Source organism: Macaca thibetana, chromosome 10 (genome assembly GCF_024542745.1).
Source record: "Macaca thibetana thibetana isolate TM-01 chromosome 10, ASM2454274v1, whole genome shotgun sequence".
NCBI classification, from domain to species: Eukaryota; Metazoa; Chordata; class Mammalia; order Primates; family Cercopithecidae; genus Macaca; species Macaca thibetana.
In genome coordinates this window covers 15,263,108-15,288,894 of record NC_065587.1, presented here as the reverse complement: position 1 = coordinate 15,288,894, position 25,787 = coordinate 15,263,108, and the positions used below count along the sequence as shown (strand labels likewise).

Genomic DNA, 25,787 nt, shown 5'->3' with positions numbered 1-25,787 from the left:
GCTGCAGCTTGCTTCCTGGCTGCCACAATTAGATGCCAACATTTTATTCTTGGCTCTTGCAGCGATACTTACATATTCTGCCCGTGCACTCTGCCTTTGCGGATATGGATTTTGTCTCCTGGCCTGTGTTTGTAAATTATTCCCCATGTGTCTGTCCTTTCTCTGTGACCAGAAGGTCAGCAGCTGCCACTGGCTGGCCGCCTTGCTGTCTCCCTGGCTGGAGTCCCTGCTGCCTTCCAGGCCGTAGTTTGAGTCCCAGCTCTACCACTTACTAGCCGGGTGACCTTCCCATGTTACTGAAGGTGTTGCAGCCATAATGACGATCTGTTCCCTCATCCTGTCCCCTCTCCTCTGGGTTCCCACAGCCCGGCGCACCTGTCACTCTCTCCTTGTATTGCAGAGTTCTGTTCACTGCCTCCCCACTCCGCCAAAGAGAAGACGCTCCCAAGGCTGGGGCCAAGGCTGTCCCCTCCATTTCCCCATGCCCTGCAGTGGGCCTGCCTCTGAGTGGTGGCCTAAGGAGGGTGGGTTCCTGTCCCTCTCACCCTCCTGCTTCTCCTCCTCCCCTTCTCCTCTTCCCTGAGGCTCTCTGCACACACAAACCAGGGTCTGCCTTCCCCCCATTTCTTCCTTGATGCTGGTGCTGGTGGGGGCGTCATTTACTCTAGGAGATGAAAAATGCCAGGCAGAAACTGAGATGTTGCAGGGTGTTTTATTAAAACCAGGTGAGTCACTGCCATACCTGAGAAGGCACACACATGTTCCAGATACTCAAACGCTTCCCCAGCTGCTCCGCCCAGCCCAGATCTCCTCCTCATTGCAAAGGAACATTCTGCTGTCTTCAAGGGGCCAGTGATGAATCAGAAAACTGCCACTGTCAGGGGTACTTAATGGCTTGGATTTGGGGTAGTTACAGCCAGTTTGGAGGTTGGAAGAAGTTAGTTGGGATTTAGAAGAAAGGACGATGAACTCCGACCCAAACCATGAAGAACACAGTGAGCCAAGGGCCACTCCTGGTTCCCAGGGTGATGACACTCCACAGGGAGGCCCATGGCTGGGCATGCGAAGCCAACTTCAACACCCCAGCCCCAGCCCCTCAGCTGCTCCTGCCCACCTCTACTAAACAAAGCAGACACTCAGAAGCAAACTCTACACGGCTACACGAGCTCAGATCCCCGCCCTCTCTTGGACCCGGGGCCCAGGTGGGTGGGGTGGGGCAGCAGGGGCCTAACCCTGGAAGCCCAGCTCTTTATACTTGGCGGCCATGTCGTTCCGGAACAGCTCCAGGGCCTTGTTCATGGCCCCCTGGGCGTCGGCACCGAAGTCCCCGGGATGCTTGCTCTGCAGAACTTGGATGATGGATTCCGAGATCAACTGCAGGGAGGGTGAAGAGAGAAGGTGGTCACCGGGGTGGGACAAACCAGGAGCCAGATGGGGGCCAGGTCTCCTCCCACCTTCTCTTTATTCCAGGACCGTGTATTGAGCACTTTGTAGGCACCGGGTGAGAGTCTGTGTGATCTCCATGGATGAACCCCTTTGATCCCCACAGCCACTGTGGGATAGATACTACCACTGCCCTCGATTTACAGATGCAGAAACTGAGGCAAGAGGAGGTTGAATGGAAGGGGCATTTGGACCCAGGAGGGCCGGCTCCGGAGCCCACGCTCTTACCCACAGCCCCCTCCACTCCACCAGGATGTGGATTCCACTGAAGTCAGGTGAGAGCTCAGGGCACCACCCGCATGGGGGCAGCAGAAAAGAAGGGAAATGCTCAGATTTCATTATTGTATTCAGGATTTTGCAATCAGAAAGTCTAGAAAGGAACTATTTCTATTTGTGTGTGTGCAATTTTTGCATACTTAATGACTTGATACGGTTATTGTTTTAAAGCCCTTATTTTGGGAGCACAGCCTCCTATTTTTTGTACCAAGCGCAGAAACACTGGTGGGAGGGAAGTAGAGAGAGGAAGAGGACAGGCCTGAGACCCATGGCTGGCTCCCAGGATGGAGAATGTCTGCTATCAGCCTCAGCATTGCCATTTGCTTTAGTACCTGCGGTCTCATCGCCTGGATAACGGAGATGGGCATGGGAAAACGGAGATGTAGCATGGGGCTGCTTTAGGGACGGAAAGACTGGTGGATGTAAAACGCGGCTGTGCTTTCTCAACAGTTAACCAGATTTGATCCCAACCGCAGCCCTGGCCGGTGCACCAAGGAGTGTCATTTTACAGAGGAGACAAGTGGCCAGACGGAGGTCACACAGGAAGCGGAGAGCAGAGATGGATTTGTGCCCAGGAGGCTGTGGGCAGGTCACTGCCAAAGCTGGGAATGGAGGCAGTGGCTGAACCAAGGCTGGGTTTCTCGTTTTCTCAGGGCCCCAGGGTGCAAGTGACATAAAGCAGGGATAGTCGCGGGGGGGGACATGCAAAGAGAGGCCTCAAGAAGCATCAACACCCCGTAAGCCCCTCCGCTTGGAAAGAGGAACAGCTCCACAAACACCTCCTCTCGGGCATCGAGGTGGACGCTTAACTTCACCTTCCATTTCATGAACGCCACAAAACAAAGTGGGGGCTCGGGGTGTCATGGAGCAAGCCCTGTCCTTAGAGAACTTGAGAGAACCAAGTTCCAGGGCCACCTATGCCCCAACCCCATGTGTGACTTCACCCACCCAGATGACCTGGTTGGACCCCCAGCTCAGACTTTCTAGAGTCCATGGCAGAGCCACTCATATCTAGCAAACAGTGGAATGGGGCCACTGCATAATTGAGAAATGAAAATTCTCTCGGCACCCACCACCCTGTGCAGCCCCTCAGTCCCTCAGAGAGACGATCTGTCCACCGGTGAGGTGGAGGCTGCCTTATGAACAGCGCAGAAGGACGGCCCACCGTGAGGGGGACGAGCAGACGCCTGGGCTCTGCCTTAATTTTTTGCAGAGGTTATGCATCAGATTAAGCATGTTCTAGGGAGACCTGGGTTCTAGCGGCCAACTGGTTGTGATATCTTGGCTGCATGGTTTTTTCTATCCAAGGCTCAGCTTCTTCCTCTCTCGAGAGAGAACTCACTCATTGGAAGTGTATGGTGAACCAACCACATGCCACTGGGGCACAGAAATGGTAGCCCCTCGGGAGCTGAGTGCCTGCTGGGAGACCACTGGGCAAAGAGACAAATTATAACACAGCCTGGCAGTGCTATGGCCGGGGATGAGGATAAAGTACCACGGTGCAGAGAGGCGCTGGCAGATGGAGAAGCTGAGGGCCTCGTGGGCCTGGGGCCCAAGTAGGGGAGATGGCTTCACACTGGGCCTTAGTGGATGAACAGGGATTTGCAGAGAGAAGATGGGGAGGCAGGGATGGCCTCATGTGCAGGGCTGTCTCTTCAGGCTGGTGATGTAGAGCGGCTGGGCAGGCAGGACTCTGCACAATTGCGGGGTGGGGTGCAAGGGTTGAGGCTAAAGAGGGGTGGTGGTGGTTGTCAAGCAAGAGGTGATATTGTGCCACAGTGGATTCGGAGCCTGGTTCCAGAGTACCATAGATCTGACTGTACCTCCTGGCTTATTAGCTGTGTGACCTTGGGCAAGCTACTTAACCCCTCTGAGCTCTCAGTTTCCAAACCAGTAAAATGGGGATGAGAAGGGTACGTGCCTGGGGCAGAGACTGCTAATTACCTCCACAATATCCATTTCCCCTTCTTCCTTGGTAACAGAACACTAGTTGTATTTGGAGGGGTAATAGACCACCTTTCCCAGCTTCCCATGCAGACAGGGTGGCTCCAGAACTAACTTCCAGCCAATGAGATGTAAATAAAATTGTTGGATGAGATTTCTGGGACTCCTTTAACTCCTCAAAAGAGAGCATTCCTCTCTTTCTCCTCCTTCCAGTCGGGGATATAGAAGAGGTGACTGGAGCTCTTGCAGCTGTTTTGGCCATGAGGCAACTTGGAGGATGGATACCATGTGCTAGGCATGGCAGCAAATGCTCACTGTGGCCCATCCCATTGCTGCACCAGACTTCCTGCTGTTTCTACCTTCGGGGCATGCACCTGTCCCTGTAGTCCTTCATCCCCAGCTCCCTCCTCTCCCCAGATTGCCTCCTCCCACCAGTTATAGACACACAACCTGAAGCCCAGGCTCCTGCCCCCAACCCTGATCCACCCAACTTTCCAACCCATCTCAGGAGGTTCAAACCCATTGCTTGTGCTGGAAACCAAGGTCTTGTCTCTCCATCTGTGAAGATGCTGGAACCAGTAGGGTTCCACCCCACCCCAAATTGAGCCCCAGTTGCTGAGCTCCTGCCACGTAAGTCCTGCATGTACCAGACTCCCAGTGGCACAGGGGCTGGGGTTCTGTAGTAATGGAGACCTGCATTTGAATCTTGGCTCTGCTGTTATCCACCTCTGTGACCATGGACAAGCTGCTTAACCTCTGTGTGCCTCAGTTTCCCCATCTATCGAATGGATATGATAATGGTACCTACCCATGGAGAGGATGCCAATTTTGCACCCAATATCCCCTCTCCCCTTCCTCTTTGGTAATAAGATGTGAATTTGGCATGCTAAATTAAAAATGCTAAAGGTGTTCATTCTCAACGATCCCAGGAGGAAGGCAAAGTGGGTGGCAGTCCCCTTGACAAATGAGAAGCCTGGGGCACAGAGAGGAGTGGCATAGGACATCCCACAAGTTAGTGGCTGAGCTGAGACTCGAGCCCAGATCCCATTGTCCCACCCCGAGGCCTTCCCCACATCCTCCCACCTGCCCAGGCTCTGCCTCCTACCTCCAGGTACTTCACAGGGATCTTGTGCTTGGTGGCATGCGACTGCGCCAGGGGCTTAATCTCCGCCTCGTGATGCCCCTTCTTCTTAAGGATGCCGCCCAGGGCAGTGAGCACGGTGGCGCCATGCTTCTTTAGGTCCTCAGACGCCTTCATCTCGTCCTCTGACTTCAGGTGCTTGAACTTGTCAAACTTCTCCAGAGTCTCAGGGTGACCCTTAAAGAGCCTGTGGGCGCAGGGAAGGCTGGAGTCAGGCATGGGAGGTGCAGTGTGAGGTCTGGGGGCAGCCAGACTAGAGCTCCAGTTTAGTTCCCCGTCTTCCCAGCTGTGTGACCCTGGGCCATTTGCTTCACCTCTCTGTGCCTCAGCTTCCTCATACAAGGAATGGGGATAACTTGTCCCTACCTAAAGGATTAAGTGAGATAGTGTGTGCTATGTACCAACAGGGTGTCTGACACATACTGAGTGTCATATAAATGCTTGCTATTGTTATTTTATTATCATTAGCATCTTCTTTACTATGAGGGGCAGGAAGGAAAAAAGCATCTCTGCATTGCTCGCTGGTTTCACTCCAATTTCCCCCAAGTTGCCTGAAGAGGAGATGGCTGAATGGCATTGTGGGTGGGCCAGGAACACTGAGGCTGAAGGACCCTGGACTAGCTGAGCACCTACTATATGCCAGGTTCTATGGTAGACTCAACTTGCATTTTCCTTTTGAGTCATTCATATTATTCCCATTTTACAGATGTGGAAACCGAGGTTCCAAGGCATAAAGTTGCCAGCTCATTATTGCAGGGGTGCTGTCCAGAGAAGCCAGGCTATGAGGTCTGAGTGACCAAAACAGCAGTTCTAGTCCACGCTGCGACCATCTCTGCAACTTCCTGCCTAGGGATTGTCCTTCAGCTGCCTAAATAGCTCTAGCTACAGGAGGCTCACTCCTACGTGAGAGGACCATTCCACTCCAGAACAATCCTCACACTCAGAAACCTGTCGCTTGTTTTGAGCCCAAGCCGTGACTCTCTGAACCTCCCAGTCCCCTCACTGTGCAGATGATGAAGGATCTTGGTGGGAGCAACCCAACCCCGCCCTGAGACAGGCACCCACTCCTGCCAGGCACTCAGTGAGGTGCCCCAGGGGCCTCTGCTGGGACCCTGAGCACCCACCTCCAGCTTTAGATCTCGGTCCTTCCTGCTGTGAGCAGGTGGGTGCTGGTTAAAGGGAGTCAGACGTGCCCTCTGGGTAGGAATGAGTTTCCACCTTTCACTCATGGAAGACCACAGAGATTAGTGGCTTGCCCGAGGTCACGTGGCTGGCCAGCAGCAGAGCCCAGACCCAAACCCAAAATGAAACAGTTTCACAACTCCCACCCTTTCCCTTGTGCCACAGCCTGAAATGTTTGGCAGGGGCAACCCTGTCTGCTCAGGGTTCTCTCTCCTGTCTAACGGTTTCAGTTCCTTGCAAAGCTCCTCTTTTATGGTTTCCAGGCTCCATGACATCCTCGTAAAAGTACACAGTATGTACTGTGGCTACACTCCAGTTTGCGCCCTGAGCCACCACGCCCAGAAGTTGTCACAAGGAAGCACCTGATCCCCGTAGTCTCCAGCCCAGGGTTTTATGCGGAGGATGTTTCACAACCAGGACGCTCAGCTCCTCAACCTGAGAATGAGTTCATGTTTTTTTGTTTTTGTTTTTGTTTTCTTTTTTGAGATGGAGTCTTGCTCTGTTGCCCAGGCTGGAGTACAGTGGTGCAATCTCAGTTCACTGCAACCTTCACCTCCTGGGTTTGAGCAATTCTCCTGCCTCAGCCCCCCAAGTAGCTGGGACTACAGGCGTGTGCCACTACGCCCGGCTAACTTTTTGTATTTTTTAGTTGAGACGGGGTTTCGCCACGTTGGCCAGGCTGGTCTCGAACTCGCAACCTCAGATGATCCGCCCGCCTCGGCCTCCCAAAGTGCTGGGATTATAGGCGTGAGCCACCGCGCCCGATCACCTTTGTTTAACAAAGTGCACATTTGTGTGTGTCTCTGTGCGCATATTCGAAGTTGGACCTAACAACTTATTAGGCCCCCTTCCTGATGGGAGATCTGACTATTGATCAAATAGTAAGTGTGTGAGAATGGTGTTGAAAGTGTGTTCCTTTGGGTGATAAAATAATTGTGCGTTTGGAAGAGGGGGCTGGATTTGTTGATCTCAAAGCCCATCCTATCCCAGGATCCTAGATTCCTAATAGTGTGTCCTGTTGATAACATCAACAATTCACCTGCTCCAAGATCGCATGTGTCCTGACACAAGCGTGCAAACCGGGATGTGAGTCCAGCCCCAAACCCACTGGGCCACACAGACTCCCTTCCCCCACGTTGGGCGTGGTCTGCCGCCGTGCCCCAGGACGCTGTCCAAATCCTCGTGCGTCACTGACAGCTTGTCTCTGACACCTTTCATCCAAGGGTCCCTGAGCTCCTGACTATTATTATCTGGCGACAATGATCCTTGAACTCCCGCCTGACAGATGCAAGACCTGGCAGCACAGGCGATGGTCCGAGGTCAGGACGCTGAAAGGAGACTGTCTGGGGCAGAACAGGGCCAAGAATTTGGGACACAAGGCAGCTGGGGGTCTCAGACATTTTGGGACCTGCTCCTGCCCTCTGATATCTAGGGAAGAGAACATAGGACTGACAGTTATGGAAGCTGAGTTCCGGTCCCAGTTCTGGCGCCAATGTGCTTTGTGATGTTGAAGTCAGCCTCTCTGGATCTTGGCTCATCCATATGTAAACCAAAAGTGTAGGTCTAGACCCGCCAATGCCTTACTCTCCAATCTCAGCACCAGACAGCCAGGGAGAGAGCTCGTATTTACTGTACTAATATTTTTTTGAGAGAGGTTATCGCTCTGTTGCCCAGCCTGGAGTGCAGTGGTGTGATCTCGGCTCACTGCAGCCTCGATCTCCTGGGCCCAAGGGATCCTCCTACCTCAGCCTCCTGAGTAGCTGGGACTACAGGCGCCCGCCACCACGCCCAGCTAATTTTGTTTATTTTTTGTAGAGAAGAGGTCTCACTATGTGGCCCAGGCTGGTCTCGAACTCCTGGACTCAAGCAATCCTCCCATCCTGCCTCCCAAAGTTCTGGGATTATAGGCCTGAACCACCACACCCCGCCCCATATTTACTTTAAACAGCAGAGCAGAATTGAGCTAATTTGTTCCCACCAGATCATTCCGGCACCACACAGCTGCCTGCCCTCCTGTGGGCCCAGGCCTTGCAGCCAGGAGCCCCCCAGGCAGCCACAGAAGGCCGTTCTCCTGGATTTGCCTGATAACAGCCACCCGGAAGATGAACAGATGGAAACCCCTCAGCCTGTGGAAATGGACGGAAGGCGTTTTCTCTAGTATTTCCGAAAGCCCCGCTTGCCTGTGTTTCCAGCTTCAACCCTGCCGTCCGTGGGCCTGGTTCATCAGACAGATCTTCAGGCCAAGTCAAAGAGAAGGGAGGTCGTTTGCCTGCTGTTCTCTGAACTGAGGCCCAGTTGGACACCCACATGGAACATGGAGCACACGCTCAGATCCATGAACACCCGTCTGGCTCTGCTAGAATAAAAGAAGCAGAGTGTGGATGGCGGCCCGTCTTGCGTGTGGCAAGGTCATGGGGCAGTATAGCATAGTGGTCAAGAGCAAGGATTCTGGGCTGGGCACATTGGGTCATGCTTGTAATCCCAGCACTTTGGGAGGCCAAGGCGGGCAGATCACCGGAGGTCGGGAGTTCGAGACCAGCCTGGCCAACATGGCAAAACCCAGTCTCTACTAAAAATACAAAAATTAGCCAAGCATGGTGGCATGCATCTATAATCCCAGCAAGACTCCATCTCAACAACAACAACAAAAAGGAGCAAGGATTCTGGATCCAAGCTGCCTGAATTTGAATTCCAGCTGCTCTCTTACTTGCTGTGTGACTTGGGATAAGTTACTTAACCTCTCTGTTAAATGTGGTGATCATAATCATATCTACATCATAAGATTGTTGTCAGGCTTCAGTGAGTGAAACACTTAACACAGAGCCCAGTAATCAGTATGTGCAGTATGTGCTGAATAAATGGTTGCTGTCTTTCTCCTCTCATCATCTCTACCATTGTCATCGCCATCACCCAGGAATTTTGGGGCCTGCCTGTGGCTGCCATTAACCAGTGCAGACTCTCAGGCCCAGTTCCTCCCTGTGATGAAAATCACCACTGGTGATTTTCAAACATTTTATGGCCTTGAACTCCTTTGTTCCAAAAAAAAAAAAAAAATGCCAAAGTAAATAAAACAAAAAAAGATTTGAGTAAAGAAAGAAAAAACTGGGGTGTGGAACCCACTTAGCAACCCCCTTCCTTCCGAAGCCCCACTCCTGGAGCCAGAATCTCCGAGTGACCTCCCAAGCTTCTGTGTTGTAGAATTTGATGTTCGTGTACTTGCAGTGAAGGCCTCAGTGTTTTACAGACTGGGCTTCACGGAATTTGCCCTCTTTTACAGTCAGAAGGCTGGAGACATAACCTTTCAAGGTCAGTTAGAAAATCCAGAGTCAGTATCTAGAACAAAGCCAAGATGCCAACTCCCACGGGGACATTTGCAGTCCTGGGCGTGAGCCTCCTCCACCCTGCCCCCAGGGCGGCCATCCTCCCTGTACCCCAAACACTGAGAGGGCAGAACCAGTTGGCACAGTCTCTGCTTGTCCGACAGCCTAAGACGTGACAGGGCACCAGGCCTCTAGGACCTTTCAGGGGCCAGCAGCCCTAGGCATTATGTTTTATCCCTGGCCCCCAGCCCCTGGCAAACCTCCCTGAGCCTCCCTGATGATGCAGCACCCTGAGTCTCTTTCAAGACATGCGAGTCGACTGCCTTAGGTCTGGCAGCTCCCAAATCACCTTGGAAAGACCTCTGCTTTGCAAACTCTGGTCTCCTACCTCCACACCTGACTGTCCTACCTCCTCTCCAAAAGCAAAGGTGCATCATGGACTCAGAATTCTAGGGCACGAGCGTGGGACGGGATCTCAGAGACCGTGGAAGACAATCCCACCGCTCAACCAACAGAGAAATAAGACCCAGAGGTAGAGAGACTGGTCCAAGATCACACGGCAAATCGGTGGCCCAGGAGTTGATGTCAATTTGTGTGTGTGTGTGTGTGTGTTGGTCGGGGCGGCACTTTATGCAATCCAGCAGGGCCTGTTGCAGCCAGATGACAGGGACAGGAGAAGAAAGACATAATGAACACACCATGTTGCCATTAGAGTCAATAGTAAACTCGACTGTCCTTCCTCAAGTGTTTCTAGCACGGACCACTAAGGGCTCAAATTTTAGATAACGGAGCTTCCAGGACCAGCCATGCTCCCAAGGCAGACGGAAGCTGGAAATGGGTAAAGCCCAAGGGAGACCCAAAGGATGACAGAGTGGAAGAGGAAAATTGGCTCTGGCTCACAAATAAGGAGAAACTAATCTGCAAATTAAAGTGCCAAAGACAATCCATTCACTTGTGGCAACCCCAGAGCCCACTTCCTTCCTCCCGGGGGCAGAAATGTTGATTCATAACCCATTAGACTTGTGACGGAACCAGCTCAGAATGGTGAGGGAAGGGGCCAGGAGAAGAGAAGACCGTATCACCATTTGGGATGGAAGGCAATGAGGAGATGCACTTCTATGTACAAACCACAGCCATCCTCTATTTGCAAAACTCAGAATTTTGTTTTCTGTGGTGTATTCTGGAAGTCCTTGTGGTAGAAGACAGGATATACTTGGAGACCACATCATTCCGAGCTCTCAAACTGGAGACATACTCAACATCAAAGGTCACTAATGAACCTCTATCTTCTGCTCTCTCATTGCGATGCTTTGAAAGGTCCTTAGCCTGGGCTTCATCTGTAATAGCTACTAACATTTCTAGTACTCAGTATATGCCAGGAGCCAAGCCAGGCCTGTCGCATGCATTATCTTACTTAATTCTCACTTCTCCTCCAGGACGTAGATATTAGGATATCCTCTCACTGTACAGGAGAGGAAATTGAGGCTCCGAGAGGTTGAGTACCTTCCCAAAGGTCACCTAGCGGCTCAGTGGCAGAGCCAAGTCTAGAACCGGATCTGTCTCCCCTTGAAGACCATGTCTTAACCTTGACACTCTAAGAGTATTTAATGGGCTGTGACTCTGGAAATGTCCTCCCCTTCTCAGTCCCTTTTTGTCCTCATCCTGTAAGAGAAGTGGCTGTACAAAATCTCTCAGGGCCCTTGTTAACTCTGACTGTCTGTAATTCTAAAATTCTTCCTGGTGGACTCTGAGCATCCAAGGTTTGATTCTCGAGCTTCCTCCAGCTGCTGACATGAGCCTGAAATGGCTTCCTTTCCCTCTCCTGAGCCCAATTCCTAACACTTAAAAGCAAAGAAAAAGCAAGTGCGGGTTCTAACACCCCTAACTAATGCAGCCAACTGACCTACCCCAGTACAAACTTTCCATCTTGCCGCTGAACACCCTTGATCTTAGGGTGTGGGCGGCCGGGGCAATAGAATTTCTCCCTTTACCTGATGAGGACTTCCTGCCCGTGGCTTGGGATGTCAGCCTCCACCTTCCCCCAGACGTTCAGCACCAACTGCCATTCCCCGTCGCTGAGCCCCATGGCGCAGTCTGAAGAAGACAAAAAGAGCAAGTATGGGTTCACTGGCTGTCCTGGTCCCAACAGCTGGGGTTTGAGACCGCCTGGCCCCAACGGCGTTTTTATACCTTCTGGGATGCTTGACAAAGATCCCTCAATGGCTTGCTCTCCCCCTCCCCTGCCCTCCTTCTCTTTCTCTCTCTCATCCAGGGAGGGTCTAATCTTTTCCTTTCTCTAGCCCTCACATGGGAAGCTATTTTAGGGCAGGTGCCATTGTGGTGAGGCAGGACAGTTCAGGCCACAGGGGGTGGAGTGGTTGTGTGTGTGGAAAGAAGGGGAGGAGGTTGGGCACCGTCTGGACTCTCATAACCGACAGAAAGGGCACCACGGATGCCGACGCCAGCAGCCTGAAACCCAACGCTCCCTGCCATCAGCCCTCCCAAGAGGACCTGTCATGTTTCTAAGCTTGGCCACCAGGCGCCCCGGCTGGCCCCGGGACAGTCCTGGCCATTCGTAGCCTCTCACGCACCTTCTGCCCCTTTGCCAGAGACCCCTCACCCAGCCAGAAGTGACAGAAAGGAATCGAATGGTTTTGTGCTTATAGCCAGGTGGTCCCAGGCAAGTCCACAATCTCTTAGAGAACTCCTGGTTTCATGACCCTGCTCAAAGGTTTCCCTCTGAAAAGTTTTTCTTGACATATTCCTTCAAGACACAACTCATTGCTTCCTCCTTTCCTTTCTTTGTGTAGGTTCCTGTTGTATTGCCCAAGGGGCATCCTATTTCCCGGTTTTCATGCCAGCTTCTCTATTAGGATAATAGCAGCCAACACTCACAAGAGACTTTGCTGGGTGCCAGGCCCTGTCCCAAACACTTGGCATTTGGTAACTCATTTAATCCCCCCAAGACCTCCCTATGTGATAAGTACTGATATTATCCCCATTTAATTGAGAGGAAGTGGGGAAACATCACAGATGCACAGCTAGTTGCTGGCAGAGCTGGGATTTGAATCCAGGAAGCCAGGGCCCCTTCTTTTCAGTTTTCAGGAGGGCAGGAACTCTGTTTTATTAGCCCATGTATCTCTTGGGCCTCACATGGTGCTGTGTGCCAAGTTTGAACCGAATAAATGTTTGTTGAGTAATCAGGTGGAAGGTCTTGCAAAGAAAGTGAGTGGAGGATGGTTAGCCTTGTCTTACATCCATGCATCCTCCTTCCATCCATTCACTTATTCAACCATCTATCCATTTATCCATTTGTCCATCCAGTTACTCATCCATCCATCCGTCTGTCATCCCTTAATTCATCCATTCATCCATCCATCATCTCTTTGTCTATCCATCCATTCACTAATCTATCCACCCACTCATCCATCCATCATCCACCAATCCCTCCATCTACCCATCTATCCATCTGTTCATCCATCCATACATCAACTCATTCATCCACCCATCATCCCTCCATTCATCCATCCACCCATCCCCTCATTCATCCATTCATTATCCTTCTATTCATCATCCCTCCCTCCATCCATCTATCTATCCATCAGTCACCCATTCCTCCATTATCTATTCCTCCATCCCTCCATTCATCCATCCACCCATCCCCTCATCATCCCTCCATTCATCATCCCTCCCTCCATCCATCCATCCCTCCATCTATCCATCTATCCATCTGTTCTTTCCTCCATCCATCCACCCATCCCCTCAACCATCCACTCATTATCCCTCCATTCATCATGACCCCTCCATCCATCTCTCCATCCATCCATCATTCACCCATGCCTCCATCTATCCATCTATCCATCTGTTCCTCCATCCATCTATCCATCCATCTCACAGTGATAGAGCACCTATTGTGTCTCAGACACTGCTACATGTTGAGGATAACAAAATCAAATAAAACACATTCCTGTGTTCGAGGAACTCAGAGTCTCTTTAGGGAGATAACTAAGAGGAATGAAAATACAGTACAGTTTGTATAGTACTATGATCAAGGCAGGCACAGGCCTTTCCTTCCATCTGCATAGGACTTCACAGTTTACAAAGTGCCTCCCTGGCAAGATTACATCTAATCTTTACAACACCTCTGTGAGGTAGCGAGCACCACCCCCACCTTACGGCTGTGGGAGACGAGATTCGGAAAGGATAAGCCAGTGTTTGGGCCATCCTGGCTCTGCACTGGATGTGTCAGTAACGACTGCCCAACCTACACAGCTTTTTGAAGATAACTGCCCTGCCCCACTCCTGCTGGGGTGTAGGTGCGGCCAGTCATGTTCTGAGACACACGATTCTCCCCCAAACCTGCTGCCAGTCACAGCCAAGCTGAGAAAGCCATTGTCAGGGCTCCATCTGAAAAGTCAGCGTCTACTAGCTCTGCCAGTCAGATCCTGTCTTCAGAATGTGGACAGGGATGTTTGGTAAGAATTGGACAGATAGGAAATGTAGCTAGAAAAAGATTTAAATTAAAAGAATCCCTGGCCGGGTGCGGTGGCTCAAGCCTGTAATCCCAGCACTTTGGGAGGCCGAGACGGGCGGATCACGAGGTCAGGAGATCGAGACCATCCTGGCTAACACAGTGAAACCCCGTCTCTACTAAAAAATCACAAAAAACTAGCCGGGCGTGGTGGCGAGCGCCTGTAGTCCCAGCTATTCGGGAGGCTGAGGCAGGAGAATGGCGTGAACCCGGGAGGCGAAGCTTGCAGTGAGCTGAGATCCGGCCACTGCACTCCAGCCTGGGTGAGACTCTGTCTCAAAAAAAAAAAAAAAAAATTTCCCCAAACTTGGAGTTCCCCAGTGCAACTCTGGGTCAGAACATCCTCTGTGCGGGTCTCTAAAGCCTAGCTGGTGACCGTTCTAGGATTGCCAGGAGCCACCACTCCCTGGAGGAGCCTTGTGTCTCCATTCAATGAGTCCCGTGTACGGAGTCAGCTGACTCCTAATGACCAAAAGGGTCAGAGGCACCGGCTGCACATCTGACACCCCATTCCCTAGTGACCTTCCAGAAGTCAACCCCAAACGCTAGGCCAGCCGACCTCCAAAGGCCCATCTCTTTAGCAGTGGAAGAAGCAGTAACAAAATGAGTAGCTAAAAATGCCATGGGGGGCCGGGTGCGATGGCTCACGCCTGTAATCCCAGCAATTTGGGAGGCCGAGGTGGGTGGATCACAAGGTCAAGAGATGACACTACCCGGGCTAACATGGTGAAACCCTGTCTCTACTAAAAATACAAAAATTAGCTGGGCGTGGTGGCGTGCACCTGTAGTCCCAGCTATTTGGGAGGCTGAGGCAGGAGAATCGCTTGAACCCAGGAGGCGGAGGTTGCAGTGAGCCGAGATCACGCCACTGCACTCCAGCCTGGCAACAGAGCAAGACTCCATCTCAAAAGACAAAAAAAAAAAAAGCCATGGGGATGCCAAAGGGGATCTCATTCATTCATTCAGTCAGTCATCTGTGTGTTCCTTTGTTCATTCATTCATTCAACAGCCCAGTACTGAGGCCCCAGTCTGTTCCAGGCTCAGCCTCAGAAGGAAAGATAATTCTGAGAGGGTCTGTCCCGGTCTCAGACTCTCAGCAGTTTGACCCTTATTGCTGGTCACTCGCTGGAGGTGAGAGAGTGGAGGACAGAAAGAAGGAGATGGGACTGAGCTGTGCCACACCTGACCCGGGGCCACCTGCCCGGTGCGCTGGGGAAGGCCGAGGGGCACATCCGAGACTGCTGGCGGCTGAGACGCAGTGTGCGGTTTTCAAATGCTCTCCGGCCTGTGCCCTCCCGAGAGTGTCAGAACACCCCTGAGGGTGCGGAGCGGGGCAGGGCTGATTCCTACCCGAATCCCAGCTCTTCTCCCATCTCTGGCCTCCTGAGTTGTCTGGGGACAGCCTGAGCATTTAAAATCTCATCCACCCATTACTGATGCTGAAGTGTTTAATATGAAGCTATCACCCGCTTGGCAAGCGCCCCCATTAACTGGTGTGCTCATGGAAACCTGTAGCTTTGAAGTTGACAGACCTTTTAAGTTTTACCTTTTAAGCTAATGGGAAGGCACCGACATCTGTTTGTACTTACACATCTCTACAACAGAGCAGCGTTACCTCACAGTTGCTATGGCTACCTGGAGTCACCAGCTCTGTTTGGGGGCTATTATTATCCCTGTGACAGCCTTCATTATGGCCGGGGCAAAGAAGCTGCGGACACATGATAGGAAAGCCAGGCTGCCTTTGTGTGCAAAACTTTCTACAGCCTTACACGCTCATGCTACATACACATACACACGCACGAATGCAGGGCACATTAGTCTGATACCCAATGGGGAAAAACTGGATCCCATCAAGTCAGACCTCCTCTTTTTCCCTTTCATATCACAGAATCCTTTGAATCCACAACTGAGACTTGTAGAATCATCCTCAAGGCTCCCAATAATTAAAATTCTAGAGCGTCAAAGTCTTCAACTTTTCACCACCTGAGAAACTTGGGTTCTAGATTCCAGACTCAGAGAGAGCTAGAAGCAGAGAAATCTAGAGTTACAGGGCCATAGTATCTTATGACTAAAAGAGGCCTTCAATGGTATTTTGTCCAATTTCGCATTAAATGTAGTTTTCCCTACAGATCATCATCTGGCATCTGCTTGAATACTCCTGGGAGCGGTGAGCTCACTACCTAAAGCTTTAAAAATCCTTTTTTATGTCGAACTAAAAGATGCCTCCATGTCACATGCACTCCTTTGTGGTGGCTCTGCCTGCTCCTTGGGGATATAGAGGCCCAGCTGAGTCTGCCTCACAAGAGAAGGAGGAGGCTCACCCAAGACTTTTCTTGTCCAGACTGAACATCCCAGGACTTCCACTGAGCACCCTCCCCAGGCAAGGCAAGTCGGGGGCCTCAGTCTGGTGGAGAAAGACGGGCTCTGCCATCTTCAGTCTCCAGCCACTCTCACCTCTGGTCACATGCACACAAAAAAAATGCTATAGCAAAGGGGATTTCCCCACCCACCTGCACAGGTTTGAGCCCCTCAGGCAGCTGTGCACCTGGCCCACAATTTTTATGGTCAGAAAATCCAATCTAGGTGACCTAGGAATTTGCTAGCCCTTGGGCAGCTGACAATTCCCTTTGGTAAATCTGGGCTTAAGACACCACCAAGGGACATCAAAGATGTGGCAAGAAGGAGAACTCTGGCTCCTCAAAGCCAGGAGTCCCCGCGATCTTCACTACTGTCTTCCTCCTCCTTCTGGGAATCAACCTTTGGAGGCCAGTCTGGGCAGTGCCTCCCCCCTGCCCGCAGGCCCTCCCTCCCCACCCCTAGCTTAGCTTGTGCCTCCCTGGCAGAGTCTACCCTCCTGGACCAGCGCCAGGCCAGGACTCAGAGCAGGGCTGAGGCCTGGGAGTTGCAGGACCTGCTCAAGGCCCTTGATGGGGCAGCAGGACCCCCAAGCTTGCTCCAGACTCCCAGGAGCCCACCCCCCGGGGCTGCCCCTCTCCAGCCCCTCAGCATCCGTCATACTGACCACAGCTCCCCTTCTCCCCAGCTGTCCTCGCAGAGCTTCCAGCCAAGCGGCCAGGGCTGGGGGTGGGGAGAGGTGTCTTATAGCAGCCGGGGAGAGGCACAGGGAACTAAAAATACAGTTTACATGGCAAGGCTCCTCCTCTCCCTGCAGGCCCAGAGGGGCTTATTGGAGGAGGGCTGGCAAAGACCTAACACCCTAATCCCCCAGTCAACAGGTGTGGCCTGGGACACCGGTCTGCCTCCCTCCCTGCTCCCCAGCCTTGGAGGCTCGGAGTGGCTCCTCCAGCTCCACCATCCACCTGTCACCTGGACAGAGACCAGCCCCACCTCCACAGTCACCTAACCCCACATCCACCCATCCTCCCCTTTCTTCAAGGCCCATTGCATAGGAACAGCTCCCCTGCCAGGACTCCTCCTACCCTGCTCTACCCATTCCCGGCAGATGTGCCCCCTTCCCCTACCCTGTGAGTGCCTCAGAGGCAGGAATATAAAAGCCACAAACTCATATTGTACTTAGTGCACACCAGGGGGCACCCCTCCACCCAGCAGCCCTATCTTTTGCGGGAGACACTTTGACAAGCCTCACTTCACACTTGAGAAAACTGAGGCACAGAGAAGGTAAGTTACTTTCCCAGAGTCACACAGCTAGGAAATACCAAGCCCAAGATTGGAACCCAGGCAGTCTGACTTCAGGGTCTCTGCTTCATGGCTAAGAACTGGTCTAATTTGGGGTCCTTCCCCCTCACTCTCTCACCTGCTCTACATGAGAGACCAGGTGAGAGACCAGCAAAGGACCAAGCCAACATGCTCTTCGATTGTTTATTTTTGCATTGAGTCTGTCCAGGATCTTGGCTTGCTAGAGCCAAAGGCAAAGACAGTCGGTGACCTTGCCCCAGGGGCTGACAATGGGGGCCCTACTGCCATCTAGTGGCAACAAGGAGAAAAGCCTGCACCTCTGCCCTGCCCCTTCCATCTGGGCTCTCTGTTTCTTAGTCCCTCAACCCAGCCAGCAGGCAACGGTCTTCTGTCTCTATATGCCATATATTCATGGCGCCTTGCTTAGAAGACCATGGATGACTTGCCAAATTATTAGAAGATGAATTGTGATCTTTTAATATTGTGATCCAGGAAAAGTGGCATAACTTTCCAAGGACGCTTTTTTAAAAATCTGTAAAATGGGGCCGGGCGCGGTGGCTCAAGCCTGTAATCCCAGCACTTTGGGAGGCCGAGATGGGCGGATCACGAGGTCAGGAGATCGAGACCATCCTGGCTAACACGGTGAAACCCCGTCTCTACTAAGAAATACAAAAAATAGCCGGGCGAGGTGGCAGCGCCTGTAGTCCCAGCTACTTGGGAGGCTGAGGCCGGAGAATGGCGTGAACCCGGGAGGCGGAGCTTGCAGTGAGCTGAGATCCGGCCACTGCACTCCAGCCTGGGCTACAGAGCGAGACTCCGTCTCAAAAAAAAAAAAAAAAAATCTAAAATGGGAATTTTGAAAAGAATAACCTAGCTCAAATGTCACTATGAGGACTGAAAAAGGGAGCACTGGCCAGGCACGGTGGCTCACGCCTGAAATCCCAGCACTTTGGGAGGCCGAGGAGGGAGGACCACATGAGGTCAGGAGTTCAAGGCCAGCCTGGTGAAACCCTGTCTCTACTAAAAATATAAAAATTAGCCAGGCGTGGTGGTGCATGCCTGTAGTCTCAGCCACTCGGGAGGCTGAGGCTGGAGAATCACTTGAGCCCAGAAGGCAGAGGTTACAGTGAGCCGAGATCACACCACTGCACTCCAGCCTGGGCGACAGAGTGAGACCCTGTCTCAAAATAATAATAATAATAATAATAATAATAATAATAAATAAAATTAAGAAAAAGGGAGCACTGAATGTGGTGGATACACAGTGATAAAAGAAAAACTTCAGCTAAATTAAATGTAAAGGAGTTTAACGGAGCAATGAACGATTTGCGAGCGGGGCAGCCTCCTGAGCCAGAGTAGGCTTGGAGACTCCACAGCTAAGTGGTGGAAGATTTATGGACAGAAAAAGGAAAGTGACATACGAAAAACAGAAATGAGGTACAGAAACAGCTGGATTGGTTACAGGTTGGCATTTCCCTTATCTGAACACGGTTCGAACAGTTGGCTACATTTGATTGGCCAAAATGTGGTGATTGGTACAGTGTAGGCTATAGTCTGTCTATATACCTCCACTTGATATAGTTCATGATGTACAGAAAAACCTGTAGGCCTAACTTAAATATGTAAGGAGGCAGCTAGAGGTTAAACATTTTTGACAACAGTAAGTGCTCAATAATTGCTCACTGTGGTATAAGGTATCCATGGTCCTTGCTCTCAAGAGACTCAAAGTCTAGTGGCGGAGATACCTCAGTGGGATCTGGAATGCAGCAGAGATCTCAGCAAAGGCTTTGGAGGGGTGAGAAGGCAGCGCCTAGGCCTGTGAGGTGAAGGCCTTTGAGGGATCAATAGGAGTTTGTTCAGAGGTGATGGTTGGCCTGGATGTGAACGTATGAGGGAGCGTTCTGCAGAGTGTTCTAAGCAGAGGTACCAAACGGTGCTGCAAAAGCCTGCCGGAGACGCATGGGGCAAGGGGGGCTGTGAGAGGCGACACCCACTGGGAAGAATTTTATGTGCCAGGCTCAGGTGATGCCTGAGCAGCGTTTTGAAGGATCAATAGGAGCTTGTTAGGAGCGAAGTGAGGAAGGGATAATTCCAAGCACAAGGACCAAGACAAGGACTTGGGAGCTCAGAACGGACAGTCACGTTCCACAGCACTCATGCTCACCTGGTGTGTGCCAGGCTCTGTGCTGGGCTCTGGGGGGAGCCAGGTGACACCAGCTGGCCTCTGAGCATTGAGAGGTGGCAGGAGGGAAGGATGTGTGACCTAATGTTGTTAGCACTTTCTGATAAGGGCAATAATCGAGGCCATTCAGCATAGGGCTAAAGGCTTTGGAATGAGACTCCTGGACTTGGTGCTTGATCCTACCATGCACTCCTTTTGTGATCCATGAAAAGTGTCATAACTTTCCAAGATCTATGCTTTTGTTATCTATAAAGTGGAGATTTTGAAAAGAATAACCTATCTTAAATATAATTGTGAGGATTAAAAGATGGAGCACCCAGCATGGTGCCTGATACACAGTAAGTGCTCAATAATTGCACACTGTGATATAAGGTACAGAGAAATCATGGAGGAGGGAAACACTAATTCCACCAAGGAATTAACATGTAACTGAGAAGGTGATGTCCGAGCAAGGTTTTGAAGGATCAATAGGAGTTTGTTAGGAGCAAAGTGAGGAAAAGATATTCCGAGTACAAGGATCAAAACATTCAAGGACATAGAAGTTGGTGTGTTAGGATTAGGTTTGGTTGTTGGTAACAGAAAATTCAAAATAACATGGCTTCTACAAGAGAGTATTAACTTCTCTTTCATATAGAAGTCTAGAGATAGGGGATTCAAAGCTGACAGAGCACACCACAGTCTCACGGACCCAGCTTCAACCTACCTTAGTGCTCTGTCATGTTACACATATGGACTTCACCTCCTGATCCAAGATGGCTGCTTGAGCTCCAGCCATCATGCCCTCATTCCAACCATCAGGAAGGAGAAAGGGGTGTAGAAGGTTGTACCCCTATCTTAAAGAACACTTTCCAGAAGTTGTAATTAATACTTGATCTTACTGCACATCCAATGGCCATACCTCACTGCAGAGGAGGCTGGGATATGTAGTCTTTATTTCTACCTGGCCATATCACCAGATAAAAATTGGAGTTTCTATTACTTAGAAAGAAGTGGGGAATATGTATTATATGAAAATGAGCGATTCTATCATAGGAGACATAAAATAGCATGCTATGCAGGATGTATAAATATTTTGGTGTTTCTGTGGTGGAAAAAATGAAGGTGAGAGTGATGATTAGAGAAATAAACAGAGGCCAGGCGTGGACAGCCACGGGAGCCACAGACGTGTGGGCGTGTCCCCAGGGAGAGCCACAGGAGGGTTTCCGAGCAAGGGAGGGCCATGGTCTGATTTGCTGTCCTAGAAACATCACACTAACTGTGGATGTGATTAACATAATGGAGGGGACACATCTGGAGCCAGGAGACATTTCTCCCTAACATTTTATTATAAAATTTTTCGGCCGGGCGCGGTGGCTCAAGCCTGTAATCCCAGCACTTTGGGAGGCCGAGACGGGCGGATCACGAGGTCACAAGATCAAGACCATCCTGGCTAACACGGTGAAACCCCGTCTCTACTAAAAAATACAAAAAACTAGCAGGGCGAGGTGGCGGGCGCCTGTAGTCCCAGCTACTCCGGAGGCTGAGGCAGGAGAATGGCGTGAACCCGGGAGGCGGAGCTTGCAGTGAGCTGAGATCCGGCCACTGCACTCCAGCCTGGGCGACAGAGTGAGACTCCGTCTCAAAAAAAAAAAAAAAAAAAAAAAAAAATTTCATACATGCAGCAAAGTGGGAAGAATTTCACACTGAACACCACCTCAACTCTACCACTGGCATTTTACTAAATGAATTTAGTCACATCTATCTCTCCCTCTATGCACCCATCCATTCTTCTTGTTTGTGTATTTTAAATTGCAGACATCTATCCGCTTCCCTGCAGAAACTCCACAATGCATGACATGAACAAGAGTTCAATATTTCTCTGCATTTTTTTCTTTTGCTGTAAGATGTAAAATTTACATTTAATTGCACACATCTTAAATATACATTTGCTGAGATTTGACAACTACACACACTTACGTAGCTCAAACTGTATCAAGTTATAAAACATTGTCATCCCCCCAAGTTCCTGCACGCCCCTCCCCAGTCAATCCTGGCCCCCACTTACCTGCCAGAGACAACCACTGTCCTGATTTTTGTTTTGTTTTGTTTTTGAGGCGGAGTCTCAATCTGTCCCCCAGGCTGGAGTACAGTGGTGTGATCTGGGTTCACTGCAGCCTCCGCCTCCCGGGTTCAAGCAATTCTCCTGCCTCAGCCTCCCTAGTAGCTGGGACTACAGATGCATACCACCACACCCAGGCTAATTTTTTTTTTTTTTTAATGTTTAATAGAGATGGGGTTTCGCCAAGTTGTCCAGGCTGGTCTCAAACTCCTGACCTCAGCTGATCCACCCGCCTCGGCCTCCCAAAGTGCTGGGATTACAGGCATGAGCCACTGTACCTGGCGCTGATTTCTTTTAAAACCACAGATTGGTTTGGGGAAGGCAGACATTTGAAGGCCTGTTGGGGGACCATGTACTGAGTGGGGTGGGGTTGGGAGCTGAGGGAGAGGCAGGGGAGAGGGGGGGAGGATTTCCAGGGCTTCCTGGCAGGTTGAATTTGGAGGCTGGAGAGAGTCGGTTAACCAGAGTGCCCGTCATCTGCTGCCAGGAGTTGAGTTTCTAGCTGAGTGACCGGGCAGATGGTGGCGCCATTTACTAAGGTGGGGTACCCAAGAGGAGGAGGGGCTGGGCGTGGGTGCAGACCCGTTTCCTTTGGGACACATAGCATCGGGCGTTCAAGGGGCATGTGCCTGGCAGTTGGAGGGATACAAACGCATCCCCAAGGCAGCTTCTTTCTTTCGACCCCTGTGGAGGTGTGAGCTGTCCTCTGGTGAGGTAGTGCCAGGGAGCGGTCGCCGGGTTTGTCCACCTGCTTCCTGGCCAGCCGGCACCAGCGTCTATTGGGCTCCCTTCACCAGAAAGGGGAGGTGCTCTCCTCGGTCTACCCTGAAGGCTGCACGAGGGGCGTAGAGAGGGCATGGGTGTGGTTACTTCTGGGTTGCAGGACACGGGAGAGGAGACCTTACTCCTTAGGGGAAGCCGGGGAGCGCAGGGGCCCGTCTGGGCGGTCTCTAGGCCAGGTCCTCTCCTTCCTTCTTCCCTCCCCAGCATCCTGCAGCCACACACATTGTCTCTCCCCAGGCACCGCCCAACCCTATCCCAACACCTCCCCCATTCCCTTGAAAAACAATCAAACCCCGGCTCCCCCAGGAAGGAGGCATCAGCGTCAGCCCTGCTCGAGGGCGGGCGCCCCAGGGAGCGGGCAGGAGAAGCAGAGAGGAAAAATGAAACCACAGTCACCCCAGGCTGCGGCTGGTTTTCGCTGTTCTCTCTCAAATCAAACACAACCCACAGCAGAGTCATTTCTTCTTTAAAAGCCCATTTGTGGCTCATGCCTGTAATACCAGCACTTTGGGAGGCCGAGGCGGGTGGATCACAAGGTCAGGAGATTGAAACCACCCTGGCTAACACGGTGAAACCCCATCTCTACTAAAAATACAAAAAACAAAAAAATTAGCCAGGCGTGGTGGCGAGCGCCTATAGTCTCAGCTACTCTGGAGGCTGAGGCAGGAGAACTGCTTGAACCTGGAAGGCGGAGTTTGCAGTGAGCCGAGATCGCGCCACTGCACTCCAGTCTGGGCAACAGAGCGAGACTCTCTCTCAAAAAAAAAAACAAAAAAACAAAAAAAAGCCCATTTGGTCCTCAGGAGATATTCCTGTTCTTCCCATTTGTGTGACTTGGACTCATTTCTTGGGAATCAATGCCCCATCCTTATTCTGCTGAGACAGGATTGGGTTCCCCTTCCAGAGTTGCATCACAAAACATCCTAAATTTATCTGGCAATTTGGAGAAGCCTCAGTTTACCCCATCGGGCACAGGGTTACAGCCTAAGCTATGGGAAGTGTCAGCATCCAGGAGGCAGCAGACTTCACCTGGGGAGAATGTGAGGGAGGAAGAGAAGGACCCTTTCGGGGGTCAGCAGCATTTCAGAATTGGGAAGAGGAAGAGGAGGTGGGGAAGAAAACTTCCTAGAGGGGACGACAGGGTCAGGCCTGCATCTGGAGGGTGGATGAAAGGGAAGCCTCATGGGAGATGAGGAGGACTACTAAGGGTTTCTTATGTACCAGGCTTGGGTGAGGACAGAAATACAAATATGGCTGCCTACACTGGTGTGTTAGCATACTAGCAGCTGTAACAAACAGCCCCTAAATCTCATGATGTCCTTAACCGTGACTCAAAAGATTTAGTTCTCATTTACCTCCCAGTCCAATGCAAGTTGAGAACAGGGCTCTCCTACACCCAGTGATTCAGGCACTCAGGCTCCCTCCCCAAGGACTTCCAAGACCCCCATCCCTCTGCATCCAGTAGGCAAACCACTGGAGAAAGAAATGAGGGTGGGCTGGGCATGGTGGCTCAAGCCTGAAATCCCAGCACTTTGGGAGGCAGAGGTGGGTGGATCACCTGAAGTCAGGAGTTCGAGACCAACCTGGCCAACATGGAAACCCTGTCTCTACTATAAATACAAAAATAAGCCTGACATGGTGGTGGGTGCCTGTAATCCCAGTTACTAGGGAGGTTGAGGCAGGAGAATCACTTGAACCCGGGAGGCGGAGGTTGCAATGAGCTGAGATCATGCCATTGCACTCCAGCCTGGGTGACAAGAGCGAAACTCCATCTCCAAAAAAAAAAAAAAAAAAAAAAAGGGGGGAGTGGAGGATCTTTTAGGGGGTATGCCTGAAAGTGGTGCTCATTGCTTCTGCCCAAATTCCATTAGCCAGATCACAGCCTCAGGCACCACTTACTTGGAGGGAGTTGTGGGAATAAGGTTTCTCTGTGTGCCCAGGAGGAAATGAAACCGGGCTTGGTGACGGTACAGCAATTGCCTGCCCAGTCACGGCCCAAGATAATAACAATAATCTAGTGGAAATATGAGAAAGGGAAGCTGACAATAATATTTATATAAAGAATGCACCCTAATACTCCACACAGCTCATAATAGGTGCTCAATACTTTTTCAAGTGAGTGTTTTATCACCACTGATCAAATACACAGATGCTGGGGCAGGTGCCAGGGGCTGGGGAGAGGGTTGATGGCACAATAGAGGCAAGAAAGGTGGTAAGAGCAAAGCTAGAGAAGCAGGAACGTACGCGGAATGTTCAGAAAACCCAGAGAAGACCAGTTTGGCCGGGTCAGAAGTTTTGTGAAGCGGATGGGTGGTGGAGGCAGTTGGAATGTGGGCTTGGAGGGCATGGGGAATGACTTTGAACTTGAAGAATGTTGGCAGCTTTCAGCAGGCCCTGAGGAGTGGCTGTGGTTGTGGGATGGGGTGGGGGTTCCCAGGCATCCTGGATGAATCATCAGGGTCAGTTAAAATTAGTTACCACGACCCCGCAGGGGAAGCCAAAAGACAGTTGTGTGTCTCATGTGGTAGCCGGGATTTGCCTCACTGGGGGATCTTCCTAGTTCAGAGATGGGGGAGCCTGTGTTCTATGTGGTCCCAGGAACCCCGCTGTGCACTGTTGGGCAGCACCCCAGGCTTCTGACCCTGAAGCAGGATCACACGAGGCCAGTTTGGCCCAACTCTCCAAGAGCTGCCCTCTGGCCTCCATTGCCTGGCTGTCCCTGGACCTTGCCAACTCTTCCTGCAGGGCAGCCTCCCTCACTCACAAGATCAGGCCCATCATCCCCTTACCTGTTCTCGGGACCTTCACTGCGCCTTTGCAGCCCGGCTCATGATTGTCATTGTGAACTGGATAATGACTGGATAATGACTTTTAAAGTTTTAAATAAAGTTTTAAATCGCCTCCCCACCCCAATCCCCCCATCTCCTCACCCCCAACTCTCCACCTCCACCCACCTTCACACTCCCACCCCCACCTCCTCACCCCCACCTCTCCACCTCCACCCACATCCCCGCCCCACCCCCCACGTCCTCACCCCCACCTCTCCAACTCCACCCACCTCCCCACCCCACCCCCCACTTCCTCACCCCCACCTCTCCAACTCTACCCACCTCCCCACCCCACCCCCCACTTCCTCACCCCCACCTCTCCACCTTCATCCACTTCCCCACCCCCACCCCCCACCTCCTCACCCCCACCTCTCCACCTCCATCCACTTCCCCACCCCAGCC

At 51.5% G+C, this 25,787-nt stretch overlaps 1 protein-coding gene across 3 annotated transcripts; it reads right to left on the bottom strand.

Moving 5' to 3' along the window:
- Nucleotides 1–693: 693 nt before the first annotated feature.
- MB (myoglobin) lies at nt 694–16,967 on the bottom strand. 3 transcript variants are annotated; one of them, XM_050806655.1, is made up of 4 exons: nt 16,860–16,967; nt 11,298–11,400; nt 4,769–4,991; nt 694–1,374 (listed from the first exon to the last, which is right to left on the bottom strand). In XM_050806655.1, the coding sequence occupies exons 2-4, from the start codon at nt 11,390–11,392 to the stop codon at nt 1,228–1,230; spliced, it is 465 nt and encodes a 154-aa protein (XP_050662612.1). In that variant the 5' UTR covers nt 11,393–11,400; nt 16,860–16,967; the 3' UTR covers nt 694–1,227. The 3 variants fall into 3 exon arrangements, with proteins under 3 accessions (XP_050662612.1, XP_050662611.1, XP_050662610.1); XM_050806654.1 differs by lacking the exon at nt 16,860–16,967 and adding an exon at nt 11,497–11,715; XM_050806653.1 differs by lacking the exon at nt 16,860–16,967 and having other exon boundaries at nt 11,298–11,586.
- Between the last annotated feature and the right edge of the window lie 8,820 nt (nt 16,968–25,787).